At 37.7% G+C, this 15,421-nt stretch overlaps 1 protein-coding gene across 6 annotated transcripts in view; it reads left to right on the top strand.

Annotated features, from left to right (window-relative positions):
• Positions 1-15,421, top strand: part of SNX25 (sorting nexin 25) — a 175,889-nt gene that overhangs the window by 29,642 nt on the left and 130,826 nt on the right. For all 6 annotated transcript variants that reach the window (XM_071212559.1, XM_058289873.2, XM_058289875.2 and 3 more), the window contains one exon: positions 12,062-12,146. In XM_071212559.1, the coding sequence (XP_071068660.1) occupies positions 12,125-12,146 (22 nt within the window). In that variant the 5' untranslated portion in view covers positions 12,062-12,124. The remainder of the gene's footprint in view (positions 1-12,061; positions 12,147-15,421) is intronic.

Here is a 15,421-nt window from a genome sequence, read left to right on the forward strand (position 1 = left end):
TTTAGGACAATTTTAGCAGTATTTCTCAAAGTGTGGCCTAGGATTACAGAAATAATTTAGGAATGTTTGTTGAAAATTTTGTACCCCGATACATCTTTTTTTTTTTCCTTAAGATTTATTTATTTATTTCTCCCCCCCCCCCCGCCCCCGTTGTCTGTTCTCTGTGTCTATTTGCTGCATCTTCTTTGTCCGCTTCTGTTGTTGTCAGTGGCTCGGGAATCTGTGTCTCTTTTTGTTGCGTCATCTTGTTGTGTCAGCTCTCTGTGTGTGTGGTGCCATTATTCTTGGGCAGGCTGCACTTTTGCGCTGGGCAGCTCTCCTTATGGGGTGCACTCCTTGTGCGTGGGACTCCCCTACGCGGGGGACACCCCTGCGTGGCACGGCACTCCTTGTGTGCATCAGCACTGTGCATGGGCCAGCTCCACACGGGTCGAGGAGGCCCGGGGTTTGAACTGCAGACCTCCCATGTGATAGGCAGACGCCCTAACCACTGGGCCAAGTCTGCCGCCCCAATACGTCTTAAACTTTCTGAGTTAAGAATCTTGGTGGTTGGAGGTTTAGAAATCTACATTTTAACAAATTTCCTAAGTAATTCTTGAAAACTGTCCATTTAGAATGTTTTCCAGTAGGATGCCACGTTTAGTGTTTATGGGCTGTAGGACTGCATTTCTAGTCTCTGCTCAGAGGTGAGGTAGCTGCTGCCTCAGGGCTGATCCTCGTACCACTTGTCTTCTGAGAGGAGGTTTTAGTCCTTAAAGCTCAGCATTCTTACTTTAGGTAGAAACGGAAGACCTCACTTTTATGATCTATAGCTATGCTGGGGGCAAGTAGCTTCTACGCACTAGTTAGAAGGATGTAAAATGCAACTTCTTTGAGTAGATTCAACTGAATTCTGTTTTTAATTTTATTCAACTTGTACTTTATGGCAATACTTTAGCTCACATATCTGAATACCTTGTATATATTTTCTGGGCCATTCGACCTGGAGCTCAGCTTTTGGTTTCAAGGGGACTACGGAAATAGCTCACTGAATCATATTACCAAAGGAATATTTTTCTAACCAGGTATTAAATATTTTATCACCATTTTTTACTTAGCAGCCAGTCAACAAATTAAGAAAATGATAGTGTGACTTTCCAGGACAGTAATGGAATACAAAACAGGGATTGCTTTTATGGAGATTTATGTGCATAACGCGGTTGTGTGTGGGTCATTCGGTTAAGCTCTGTTTTGAAGCAGAAACAACCATTCTGGCCCTTTCATCATTTTATTCATTGATTTTAGTGAGAACTCTTAGGAAATGAGAATTATCAGTATGTATAAACTTCAAAATGCTTTAAAAATGATCTTTAGGATTGCTTGTATTTTTGAGTGACTTTTCTTCCATGGCCTGGCCTGGAAAGCAGTGTGGAGGCTGCAGGACAGGACTGACCTTAGAATTCTTAAGCACAGCCTCCCACAGGGGTGTGGCCGGTCAGTTACTGGGTTGTGTGCTTCTGTCAAGACAAGACAGCCCATTGGGCACAGAGCACGGGATTTATTTCCTTGGTCTTTCTAGTGCCCAGCTTAGTTCCAGACACACAGTCCTCCATAGATGTTAGACGAGTCATGAATGGACGGAAATGGAATTTGTATCATGGCAACTGTGATTTCTCTTATGAAAGCCAGATCTTTATTAAACAAACCTTTTCAGGAATGCAGAGAGCTAGTGTCATAGTTTTCAGTTATCTTTCCTAAGCCAGCTTGCTTTCCTTCATTCTTTTTCTCCAGCTCTGCTGTCTGTTGCATACTTAACAATTTAGGCAAACTCCTCTCTGCCTGCACACTTTTGGTATGTTGGGATTTCAATTTCCAAACCCATGTGTGATTTGAAATATACTTAAATTATTTTGCAGTCAACTGCAAAATATTGTATTTTCTGAGGATCTTCAGATTTTTCTCATGAGTGATTCTGAGTTTTCTAATTGAATCAGGAAAAGCAGTCCTAAGTATGTTACCCTACCTCAAAGCCTACCTCTATTGATCAGTTAATAGAGATTTTGCTTTTGTGTTAATATTCACTTTTTTCTTAGACTGCAGATTAATAACTAAAAAACATCACTAAAGGAATATGTGACAGTAAAATCTGAAAGCACAAAAGACTTTGAATCTAGTCTCAATAATATAATTTCAGTCATTCTCTGGGAAGGAAATTACCATTGTAAAAAAGTACACTGTGACTTTTGGAGCCGTAATAGCAACCTCTATTTATATAACTGCTTTACAATTTTTAAAGCACTTTTACATACATTATTCTTCTTGGTGTGTAATAATCCTTTTGTATAAATGGGACAGTTGTAATTTTAAATTGAACTGAATCTAGAAGTGGACTTGTTCGTTTTAACTCAGCAAGTAAATGGCAAAGGACCAACTATAGATTGCGTTTCCTAGCTCCTAGTTGTGTCTTCTGACGCTAATGTAATGCCTTATGCTTTTACCATAGTAATAATGGGGGTGTGTCCTGGGGGGGAACATACTCCAATTTCATATTTGCTGAGAGAAAAGATCCAACTGATTTCATACCTTTTGTTACTGAACTGAGTCTCAGGATCAGTCTAAGATGATGATTATCTTTCACTGTGGAAAGAGAAACAGACCCCGATACATTTGATACCTGCAGGCAGTGCTGGCCTTTAGCCTCAACACAGCATACACTTTGATAAATGCAGTAAGCTGCAGAAGCTGCTGCTGTTCCCATCGTCCACTCATTTCTTGCCAAGTTCATGTCAGGTAAATTCACCACAGGGATTTATGCTTCTGGAAGCAGAGTTGGCTTTACTTTACTGTTTGAGCACCCCCAAGACACACATCCCAGGCTGCCTGCACAGCCTGCCTCTTGAGCCCTTTTCCCTTCTCGTTTCCCTGCCGAACGCTCCCAGCCGCAGGAGGTACCTTCACAGCATTGGGTTGAAGGCACAGGGTGTGGGCATGGTGGGAAATGCTGGCAGGAATTTTCCCAGTACCTCTTCCCAGGATTTGTGCCTCAAAGCCAAAAGTCTCTCTATCTTTTTTCCCTTCTCTTGTTGTTATAGTTTCTTCTCAGTTGGTAGAGGCTTTCCACAAAGCATGAGAAGATTCTTGAGACACACAGTCTTTCAAATGACATCAGAGTCCAAAAACCGCCAGCTCTGCGTTTCATAGACATGTAGAGTATTTTTCATGGCACTATACTTAGACCAATAGCTTAGAAATGAAAATATTTTCATTTAAAACAGAAAAAAAAAAGGAGAAGACAGAGTAAATGTACAGTAATAAGCAAATAGTTAAATCATGGTACAAGACATTTGAAACAGTATATTCAGTCCTTCTGATTACATGAAAGTTGCTCATGATGTAACATCAAGTATAGAAAGCAAGATAAAGAACTGTGTATATACTCAGCTAAGATGGAGTTGAAGAAGGACAACCACCACACCATGGAGCCTAGAGTGATTACAACTGAAAATGGGAGGATTGCATCCAGCATCCAGGTGGAATCTGACCCTCCTCTTGACATAGAGGTGCAATGGACACAACCAATCCAATGTCCACATAGAAGAGGTGGCATTGGATTTGGAAAAGTGGACATAATGGACAAAGGGTATGGGGAAAGGCAGGAAGAGATGAGAGGTGGAGGCGTCTTCGGGACATGGAGCTGCCCTGGATGGTGCTTCAGAGGTAATCACCGGACATTGTAAATCCTCACAGGGCCCACTTGATGGAATAGAGGAGAGTATGGGCCATGATGTGAACCAATGTATATGAGGTGCAGAGGTGCCCAAAGATGTACTTACCAAATCCAATGGATGTGTCATGATGATGGGAACAAGTGTTGTTGGGGGGGGGGAGAGGGGGGGTGGGGGGGTGGGGTTGAATGGGACCTCACATATATATTTTTAATGTAATATTATTACAAAGTCAATAAAAAAAAAAAAACAAAAAAAAAAAACTGTGTATATGCTATGATCTCAGTTTCTTTAAAGTGTGTGGAGAAAGTACCAATAATAATTTATAATTATGTTAGACATGATTGTAAATGCTTTGTGTGTATTCAGTTAAAGGTCATGTCAACCTAAGAAGTAGGTGCTATTGTTACTTCTCTTTTACAGATGAGGAAACTGAGGCACAGAAAGGTTAAGTAACTTTCCCAAGGTTACAGAGCTACTCAGTAAATGTTGGAGTCACTAATGGGAAGGAAATAGACCAATATATTGCCAGTAGTTATGTCTGGATGATAGTATTATGGGTGAATTTAATTCTCTACATCTATAATAATATATTAAAGAATGCATTGCTGATGTCTGTATAATTGGAAATAGTATTTTAAAAAGACATATAGCATGTTTGAAATCTAGAAAAGTAACATTTTGAGAATTTGTAGGTTTGAATTTTAAAGACTTTTCTTTCTGATGTCTAAAATAGAAATTATACTTAGAGGGAAAAAGACACAAATACCACTATTTTATAACAGTGCAGTCTCCCCAAATAACCTCTTAGTATATATGTTAGACAGTATTCTTTTACAGATAAGGAAACCAGGATCTTCTTTAATTCATGATTAAACCTAATAAAGTACAATCCAAGAAACTAGTTTCTGATCAAACCAGATTTTGTTTGGATACTTAAATACAAGTAATAGAAAGTTTAAGGGCACATACACAATAGAACATCTCTAGGAAATGTAAACTTTCCTTTTTAAGGCCTCAAAGGCAAAACTATTTCAAGAAATGTATGTTCTATTCTGTTTCATACTCTGGTTGTTTAATAGTTCAGTCCTTCTTTCTTGCTTTCATTTCCTCCCTTCCTTTCCCTTCAGAAAACCAAACCAAGGTGCCTTTAATAAGCAACCAACCAGTTAAAACATTTTCAGTTTGATTAGTGGTAATAGCTATAATTTGAATGCTACTAAATGCCAGACATTCTGCCATGCACCTTAAGTGAGCCAGTGATGGCAGACTAGATGCCAGTGGGTTGAATGTGGCTCACAGTTTGGCCCATAGTTTTAGATAAAAATGGAATTAGTTGAAGATTTCATTCAAGGTTATGGGTTTCCATTTTTTCAAAAAGTCAGAACACCTGACAGTACCGAGTTGCAACCTCCTTCACTTACATATATTCCTTGCCTGGCCACGGTTGTCTTTTTAAAAATCCGTGTCCCTATATATTTAATCCTCTGAGGTATTAGCCCACTTAAAGGAAGCTGGAGTGGAAGTGGCTGGTGAAGGACCCGCCTGCTAAGTGGCAGAGCCCAGGCCTCTCTGATGTGGGAGCCTGTGCCGTTTCCCCTCTGCTGTTTTGTTCCCATAGTTCTGTTCAATGTGCGGCTTTTATGTTGGGCGTGGCTTTTATTTCATGTTTACAATCTTTTGTCAGAGTCTTCCTCAGATTAGATGACTTTCCAAGTTTCTTAGTCCCTTCCTAGCTTCCTGAGGAAGGATAAGCGTGATTCCTGTACTTCTTTGGTTTTGAATAATTTTTTTTGAGACTGTGGCAGAATGTGATTGATTTGAAAAGAGCCATGATTTTGAGAATAATATAGATTAAGAATGAAAATATTAGTCATGGAATCCCCATAGATTGTCATATGCTGAGGAAACTTGGAAAGACTTGGCCATGTGATAGCTCTATGTGGTAATGATGATTATTTGGGTTTATTTTGGTAAGATAAATCACCATTTCAGTAACTTTACAGGAAATGATAACCATTTCCCCTTAAACTCTCTACAACTGTTTTTCTTTTCAAAAATATCAGAATATTATATATGTGAGTGTTTGTCTGTGTATGTGTGTGTATGTGTGAAGGAGAGTGGCACTTGTTTTGCTAAGTAGTTTACGTAACAGGCATGAGAGGAAAGGCGTGGATTGGTTCATCCAACTCCATCTGTGCTCCCAGAGGAAGTAAAACAGTAAACAATCATAAAATGGACTGTTAAACTCCTAGAAGAAAATGTAGGGAAGCATCTTCAGAATCTTGTTAGACAAGGGTTTTTTAGACTTATGCCCAAAGCACAAGTAACAAAAGAAAAAAATAAAAACTTCGAGATGAGAATTTGATCACAAAAGTGAAAAGACAACCTACTCAATGGGAGATAATATTTGGAAACCATATACCCTGTAAGGGTTTAATATCCACACTATATAAAGAATTCTACAACTCAACAGTAAAAAGACAACCCAATTTAAAAATGGGCAAAAGACTTGAAGAGACATTTCTCTAAAAAGGATATATAAGAGGCTAAAAAAGGCACATGAAAAGATGCTCAACATCACTAGCTATTAGGGAAATGCAAATCAAAACTACAATGAGATATCACACGGACTAGAATGGCTTTTTAAAAAATGGAAAATGACAAATGTTGGAAAGATTGTGGGGAAATAGGAATACTCATTCATTGTTGGTTGGAATGTAAAATGATGCAGCCACTGTGGAAGACAGTTTGGCAGTTTCTCAGAAATCTAAGTATAGAATTACCATATGACCCAACAATCCCTCTACTAGGTATATACCCAAAAGAATTGAAAGCAGGGACTCAACCAGATATTTGCACCCCAGTGTTCATAGTGGCGTTATTCACAGTTGACAAAATATGGAAGCAACCCAAGTGTCCATAAATTGATGAATTGATATGGTATATACACACAATGGAATATTATTCTGCCATAAAAATGAATTAAGTCCTCATACATGTGACAACATTCATGAACCTTGAAGACATGTTCAGTAAAATCAGATACAAAAGGACAAATATTACATGATTTCACTCATGAAATAATTAGAATAAGCAAACTCATAGAGTTAGAATCTAGAAGTTAGGTTACCAGGAGCTGAGATGAAGTAGAGAATGTGAAGTTAATGCTTAATTTGTACAGAATTTCTATTTAGGTTGATTTTAAAGGTTTAGAAATGAATGGTGGTGATGGTAGCACATTGTGTGTAATTAACAGCACTGAATTATACACATGAAAGTAGCTGAAAGGGAAAATTTTAGATCAGTTACATATTACTAGAATAAAAATAGAAAGATAAAAATAGGATTGTTAAAAGTCTATGGCAATGGTTAAAAATCTGTGAATATTAAGAACTCAATAAAGAATTTAGAACCAAAGATGAAAACCCAGACTGTTCAATAAATGGTATTGAGATAATTTGATATCCATGTGGAAAAAAGGTTTAGATTCCTACTTCACACTCAACTCCAAATAATTATAGAGCTAATATTTTTTCTAACTAAAAAGTATTAAGAGGAAATAAGGGAGAAGCTATTTATAATTTTGGAAATGAAGAAGTTCTTCCTAAGAGACACAAAATCCATGTATCATAAAGGGAAAAAACCTGAAAATATGACTATTTAAAATAGAAAATTCCTTTATAACAAAAAATATTATAAACAAAATAAAAATGATAGACTAGGAGACATTATCTACAATATCCAGAACAAAGGAATACTTTTTAATATATACAGTTACAGAGATAAAAAGTAATTCAAAAGTAAACCAAGGGGAGTGGATGTATTGCAAGTGGTTGAGTGCCTACTTCCTATGTTCGAGGTCCTGTGTTCGATCCCCCATACCTCCTAAAAACAAACGAATGGAAAAAACAGTTCTCATTGGGATGTGGATGTAGCTCACTGCTTGAGCACCTGCTTCCCAAATGGGAGATCTGGGTTCAGTTTCTGGTGCCTCCTAAAAAAAAAACAGCGAGATCCTGGGTTCAATCCCTGGCCCTGGTACCTAAAAAAAGAAAAGTAAACCAAGAAGTTGAAAGGGGAATCATAAAAAAAAGACCAATACATATATGAAAAGTGTGCAGCCTCATTTTTAATTAATATCTCATTGATCTAATTTGCATTTCTCTATCAGACTGTCAAAGGAGAGAAAAGACTCATAGTATCTAATGTGTAGGGGAATGGGAAAATGGTCATTTTCATACACTGTTGGGGGAATGTCTTTTAAGAAGGCAGCTGAGCTACATATATTAAAAATTTAAATGCATTATCCTTTGATTTAACAATTCTACTTCTAGGAATCTAAGAGAAATACACATATGCAAAAAGGTATACCTAAAAGAAATGACACTGCTATATTGATTATAACAGCAATAAATGGAAATAACCCTAATACATCAATAGTCAAACAGTTAAATTATGGTATATTCATACTTTAGAATGTAATGCAGCCATTAAATAGAATGAGTTAGGGATACATATACCTTCACGGAAAGTTTTCCATGGTGGGAAAATGTTTGTAAGCACAGAAACTATTAGAAGTGGTTTCCTTTAGGTGGGGCCATAGAATTTTTAACTCTTGCTCACTTAGCAAAAAAAAAAAAAAAAAAAAGACTGGACAGAAATAAAATTCCACTGTCTGGCTAGTAAGACTACATTTACTATGTACAGTACTATACTACTACTATAAAAGGAATTTTAAAAAATCACAGAGTGATCCAAAGCATATGTAATCTAATTAGGACCTGCTTATTGATTTTATTGGGGGAATAAAAGAAGCTAAGATTCACAATTGTGGAGCCTTTTTTGTGTATGCTGTGAAATGCTTGACCATGTCACAGAGGATATCCAACTGGCTAACATTCCTGGCGCCCTCATCTGTCCTCCAAGCTTGAGGAAATCTCTTTGTTCCCTGGCACGCCATCCCAGCACAACTGCACTCAACTCCAAGGCCCTGGGACACCCAGCTGGGAGTGGAGACTTCCCAGTCCTTGGCTTAATTTCATGCTATAGGTCAAGCACCAAGAGTGTTATCCTTGTCTGTGCTCATTGTTATTAAAAACAAATCAATGAAAAGTCAAAGCTTTAAAATTTCTTAATGGAAATACTTTTAAAAGCCTGAAATAGTAGTTGTATCAATGAAAGAAGACATGGTTTTCTACCATAAGTTAACATAAAACATTCAACCCTTTCCAAAGTGGAGCAGTTTGATATGGTTATGAATTCCAAAAATAGGTATTGGATTATGTTTGTAATCTGGTCTGTACCTGGGTGTGATTGGGTTAGGATTGGGGCTTTCATTGGGCCATATCATTATGGCATTGAGTCTCCGTCCCTTGGTGGGTGGGGACTCACAGATAAAAGGCATGGCAGAGGATAGAGTTGAGGGTTTTTGATGTTGGAGTTTGATGCTGAAGCCTTAAGCTGGAGCCCTGGGAAGTAAGTTCACAGAGGAAAGAGACGCAAACCCCAGGAAGAGAGGAACACAGAGGAATGGAGACGGCTCCTTAGACAGGCAGAAGCCGGAGGAAAAGAGACAGAGCCGTTCACCTGATAGTCTACAGCTGACCTTGTGGAGAGAGGCAAAGCCTAGAGTGCCTCATAGTCTTGTGACCTTGTGGAGAAACCAGAGGAGCTGAGCCCAGAGGAACCCAGGAAGCCTGAATCCTTGCAGACGTCAGCAGCCATCTTGCTCCAACACGTGAAAATAGGCTTTCGTGAGGGAAGTAACTTATGCTTATGGCCTTGTATCTGTAAGCTCCTACCCAAATAAATACCCTTTATAAAAGCCAGCAGGCTTCTGGTGTTTTGCATCTGTACCCCTTTGGCTGACTAATATACCAAGGAATAAAAAAAATCTTAACCATAATCATATATAAACAAAAGCCATTTGATGTGTAAAAGAAAAAAATACATAACTCAGCCATTTATAAGTCAGAAGTATTATTTATGCTATAATGTGTTACTGTCAACTCTGTCCATTTCCACACATAACTCTGTATATTTATTTTATTTAGATCGTATTAGTGAGACCATACAGTATTTGTACTTTTGTGTCTGGCTTCACTTAGCATAATGTCCTCAAGTTTCAGCCATGTTGTCATATGTGTCCCAATTTCATTTCTTCTTACAGCAGCAGAGTATTCCATCATATGCATATACCACAATTTTGTTTACCCATTCGTCGGTTGATGGATGCTTGTTTTTCCCCCATCTTTTGGCAATTGTGAATAATGCTATTATGAAGGTTGGTGTTCAAATGCTTGTTCATGTCCCTGTTTTCAGTTCTTCTGGATGTATTCCTAGTAGAATGATTGCCACATCATACCACAGTTCTATGTTTAGCTTCTTGAGGAATCACCAAACTGTCTTCCACAGTGACCGCACTATTCTGCTAACAGTGAAGGAATATTCTATTTCTCCACATCTTCTCCAGCCCTTGTTTTCTGTTTCTGTTTTTATTCTTTAATAATGGGCATTTTATGATATGTGAAATGGAATCTCACTAGTTTTGATTTGCATTTCCATAATAGCTAGTGATATTGAACATTTTTTCACGTTTGATCATTTGTGTTTCCTCTTTGGAAAATGTGTCAGTCCTTTGCCCATTTGTTAAGTGGATTGCTTGCCCTTTTATCGTTGAGTTGTTGTATGATCTCTTTATATATCTTCCCTCTCTCCCTCATATTGAAGGATAGTTTTGCTGGATAAAGAATTCTTGGCTGGCAGTTTTTCTCTTTCAGTGCCTTAAATATATCGTACCACTGCCTTATCGCCTCCATGGTTTCTGATGAGAAATCAGCATTTAGTCTTACTGAGGATCCCTTGTGTTTGGACTGCTTTTTTCTTGACGCTTTAAGAATTGTCTTTGACCTTTGCTTTCTGATTAGTATGTGCCTTGGAGTAGGCCATTAGGATTTATCCTGTTTGGAGTACTTTGCGCTTCTTATGGTTATATTTATGTTTTTCATAAGAGTTGGGAAATTTTCAGCCATTATTTCCTCAGATATTCTTCCTTGCCCTTTTCTCTCCTCCTTCTGGGACACCCATTACATGTATGTTTTTGCATGTCATGCTGTCACTCAAATCCTTGAGACACACTGCTCAATTTTTTTCTCTTCTTTTCTATATCTGTTCTTCTGACTCTATGATTTCAATTGTCATGTCACTTCTTTCTTCTGCCTGTTTAAATATGCTGTTATATGCCTCTAGTCTTTTTTTAAATAGGAAGTACTGGGGGTTGAACCCAGGACCTTGTACATGCAAAGCAGTTGCTCAACCACTAAGCTACACCCACTCCAACTCTAGTCTATTTTTAACCTCTATTGTGTGTTTCATCCCCATAATTTATATTATATTTTAATACTCTAAAATTCTTCTTTATGTTCACCAGTTGTCGTCTTAAAATCCTTGAGCTCTATATCCATATTTTCCTTGATCGCCTTGAATTGATTTAGGGGATTTCTTTGAACTTCTTTGATTAGTTCTGAATTCTCTGTCTCCCTGAAGTTTTCGTTTGTTCCCTGTCTCTTGGCTATGTGGGTTCTAATCCGTTGCTGGCAGTGGATTGATAGTCTGCCTCTGGGGTGGGAAGGCCCCAGGCTATGCAGCTGCTGCCCTGCTCCCCAGCTGTGTGGGCTGCGGAAGGGGAGGGGTGCAGACTCCTGGGTCCAGGACAGAAATCTCCCTGAGTCTTGGAGATTATTTTTCTTCTTCAATTCAGCATTTGTGGAGTCCTTCAGTCTCTCTTATCTTCCAGGGTTCTAGGTGGAATTTGTCCTTTTGTTAGCTGATTCTGAGGGAGATTTTTCCAGGGGATGTCTTTACATTGCCATGTTGATGACATCACTCTCTTGTAAATTTTTAAAATCATATACAGCCATTAACATGGTACAGTTTTCCTAGAGCACTGTATCTCCTGCTCATACCTCCTGTGAGTGCTGTGGTCTCGCATAGAAAGATTTCCCTCCCTGGTGGCTCGGAGCCCCAGTTCTCCAAGGAATTGATTCCACTGGCTAAGGGAGGAAGGGCAGATAGCTGCATCTGGTTTTGAGCCTTCACCATTTTATTCATTTGTTTATTCCCACACTGTCATCATGTAATTTCGATATCTGGTAGGAAAATCCTTCCTTAATTCTTCCTTCAAAAATTTCTTAACTAATCTTAAGCATTTTCTTACTTTTCAGAAGAACTTTATAATTTGTTGAGCATTATCTTAACACTTGCTGAGGTGGTATTTCATACCTTTGATTTTATTTTTATATGTGATTTATTCATTCAGTAATCCTTTTTTTTTTTTTTTTTTGCTTACGTTTCAGAGCCCTGTGTATGGAAACTCACATGAGTCAGTTCAGTCTAGAAGGGTAGTAATTTCTCATAATATGGATAAAGCTCTGAAAGAAGGTAAGGATTAAATGAGAGTATATATTACCATATAAAGCAATTCTTTATGTGCTAAATGTAAAATAATAATCTCTAGCAGATTTGTCAATTCTTGCCTGCATATAGCATTAGAACTTATTTTCTTTCATGTGTTTTGTTTTGGTGACTAAATATTTTGTCCACATTTTGCCTGTATTGAAGGGATTTAAACATGAAGCTAGCCAGCTATGTGGAGTTAGTGCCACCATATGAACCAAGAAGCTGTTCTCTATTCCCAAAGATACAGAAATCAGGAAAGATTTTCTTCTAGATGTAACCTAGAGAAGAGATGCTGGTGATAAATTCACTCAGACTCACTCATGGACAAACCAATCAACCAAATTAAGAGAGAACATCAGCCTTACACAAGAATTAAGGACACACAGATGAAGCTTGTTTTGAGAAAGACTGAAGGAGAGATTTTGAAGGGTATAATATTTTCATGTTTATACAAGTGGGAATAAGCAAGTGTAGTTATAAATATTCAAGTTTCAAAAGGTAATATCTTTTAACAATCAAATTTCTGAAAACACTGACAATTTCAATTATATATATAGAAAAAATATCTTAGTCTTTCAGGTGAATACATAGATTAGGAATGAAATTAAGAGAAAACTGAGTAAGTAATGTGTTCATCAGCAAGGATGTTTTACTTGTGTTTACAGAAATCACTGCATTAAAATTTGAAGTTGAGTATTGTGTAAGTATTTAGGCAATATGAAATTGTGTGGATTCATGGAATTTTAGAACTTTGGGGATTATAATTAAACTTTTAAATATTTGTATTAGTACAGTGTAATGACCCTTATAGAACTTATTGGATTAAAAATTTTGATTGTTATTCATAATCTTAAAATCATTATTTTAAAAAGGATTTCATTCTTGAATTGTTTTTATTGAGGCAAAATTTATATGTATTGAAATACACAAATCTTAAATAATTTTCATAAATGCATATAACCATGTAACCACCACCTCCAAGTGAAGAACATTTCTAATATCCTTGAAAATTTGCCTGTTGCCCCATGTGAGCAAAGCCTACCTTACATTGTTCTAATATATATCATGGTAAATTAGTTTGGCCTGTTCTTATACTTCCTAGAAATCATATCATTTGTATTCTTTTGTACCTGGCTTCTTTCACTCAGCAAAATATTTTTTGAGATTTATCTGTGCTATGTATATCAGTTCATTCTTTTGTTATTGCTGAGTAGTAGTCCATTATATTAGTGTATCATGGTATATTTATCCATTCTTCTACTGGATATCAGGGTTGTTTGTAATTTTTGGCAATTTAATGAATAAAGTTGATATAAACAAGCCCTTCCATGGGCATGTTTTCATTTCTCTTGGATAAATATCTAGGAGTAGAATTGCTGGATCAAAAGGTAGTTGTATATTTAACTTTATAAGAAATTTCCAAACAGTATTCCAAAGTAATGGTATCTTTTTAGGCTTCAACCAACAATGTGTAAGAGTTCCAGTAGCAACTTGTCATTGACATTTGCTTTTGTCAGTCTTTCCATTTTAGCCATTCTGATGGATTTGAGATGTATCTTATTGTGGCCTTAAATTATAGTCCCTGATGACTGATCTTAAACACCATTTCATGTACTTACTGAACTTTTCCATATCTTCATTTGTGATGTCCTGGGATGTAGTCTTTACTCCTAAAGACATGGCTTCTCCCACAGTTTCGGTGAAAGCCCAAAGTCACACCTCTAACCTGGCAGGGCTCAAAGCTCTAAACTCTCGTCTCCCCATGGTGGACGGCAGGTGAAGTAACTTTCTCAGCTCTTCCAGCTGTTGCTTTCACTGGACTCCTTGCAGTCTTTAGCCCCACTGTGTAGTTCAGGGTCAGCAATGGAGTTTATATCCAGATTTTGTGGCTCTGTCCTGTTTGGTATTTCATGTCTTTATTTCCAGTCTCTCTGGCTGTCTGAACTCTGTTTTCTGATATCTTAAATCAACAAAACAGACTCTCTGCTTGAATATGAGCTGTGTTGCACCTCTAAGACTATTGAGTACCCTTGTGGGGAAAATTGTGTAAACATGAATTTTACCCAGGGCCATTCTCTTCTTTCTAGCTGTTTCTGGTTGCTCTCTGGTACCTTTAAATGGTTTTTTAATTTTTTTTTTCCCCTGGAGTTCCTAATAGTTATCTGTAAGAAGGTTAGTCTTATATAAGCTACCCTCCCATCACTGGAATTGGAACTCTCTCCTTAATTTTTTAAAGCTTTGAAGTTTCTTTACACTTAGACATGACCTATTTATCTTGGATAGACCAGTCTTTTATTTCAGAAATATTTTTGAAAGTAACAGGATAAGGACTGAGGACTAGTTGATTTTTTTCAAAAAAAGTTCCTCTAGCTAATTTCTTTTCAGTGATTTATTTTAAAAGGAAAATGTTATCCTAACTCTTTGGGCAAGAACCTTAGTTAATTATGATTTGGAAAGGTATTATTAAAAAAAATACATATTCTAGAATGTTACAGTTGCCTGTCATTTGTCTTAGAAGCAAAATGGTTTCCAGGGAAGTTGAGCATTATACCACCTACCAAAAAGAGATCCATTGGCTGCTATCAAGCTGGTTGTTGGGAATAAAACCCAATTAAAAAATGATAGCAGGCAAACCAAAACAAAAATCACCTAAAAAATTGGGCATTGGGCGGTGGAGTTGGCCCAGTGGTCAGGGCATCTGTCTACCACACGGGAGGTCCACGGTTCAAACCCCGGGTCTCCTTGACCCATGTGGAGCTGGCCCATGCGCAGTGCTGATGTGCGCAAGGAGTGCCGTGCCACGCAGGGGTGTCCCCCGTGTAGGGGGACCCCACGCACAAGGAGTGCGCCCCGTAAGGAGAGCTGCCCAGCGCAAAAGAAAGTTCAGCCTGCCCAGGAATGGTGCCGCACACACGGAGAGCTGATAAAACAAGATGACGCAACAAAAAGAAACACAGATTCCCTTGCTGCTGACAACAACAGACAACAGAAGCGGACAAAGAAGACACAGCAAATAGAGAACAGACAATGGCGGGGGCGGGGGCAGGGGAGGGAGAGGGGAGAGAAATAAATAAATAAATCTTAAAAATGTATATAAGTGATCCTTAAAAAAAAAAATTGGACATTCAATTTAAAGGGGAATTAGCCAAAATTTAGAAATCCATTTTCAGAGTAGGTTAAGAGGTTTCTTAATCTTTAGCCAATTTTTGTAGTGATGGTAAACTCCATCTCTTGAGTATTTAGATTTACATTTCCAA

Source organism: Dasypus novemcinctus, chromosome 29 (assembly GCF_030445035.2).
Source record: "Dasypus novemcinctus isolate mDasNov1 chromosome 29, mDasNov1.1.hap2, whole genome shotgun sequence".
Taxonomy (NCBI): domain Eukaryota; kingdom Metazoa; phylum Chordata; class Mammalia; order Cingulata; family Dasypodidae; genus Dasypus; species Dasypus novemcinctus.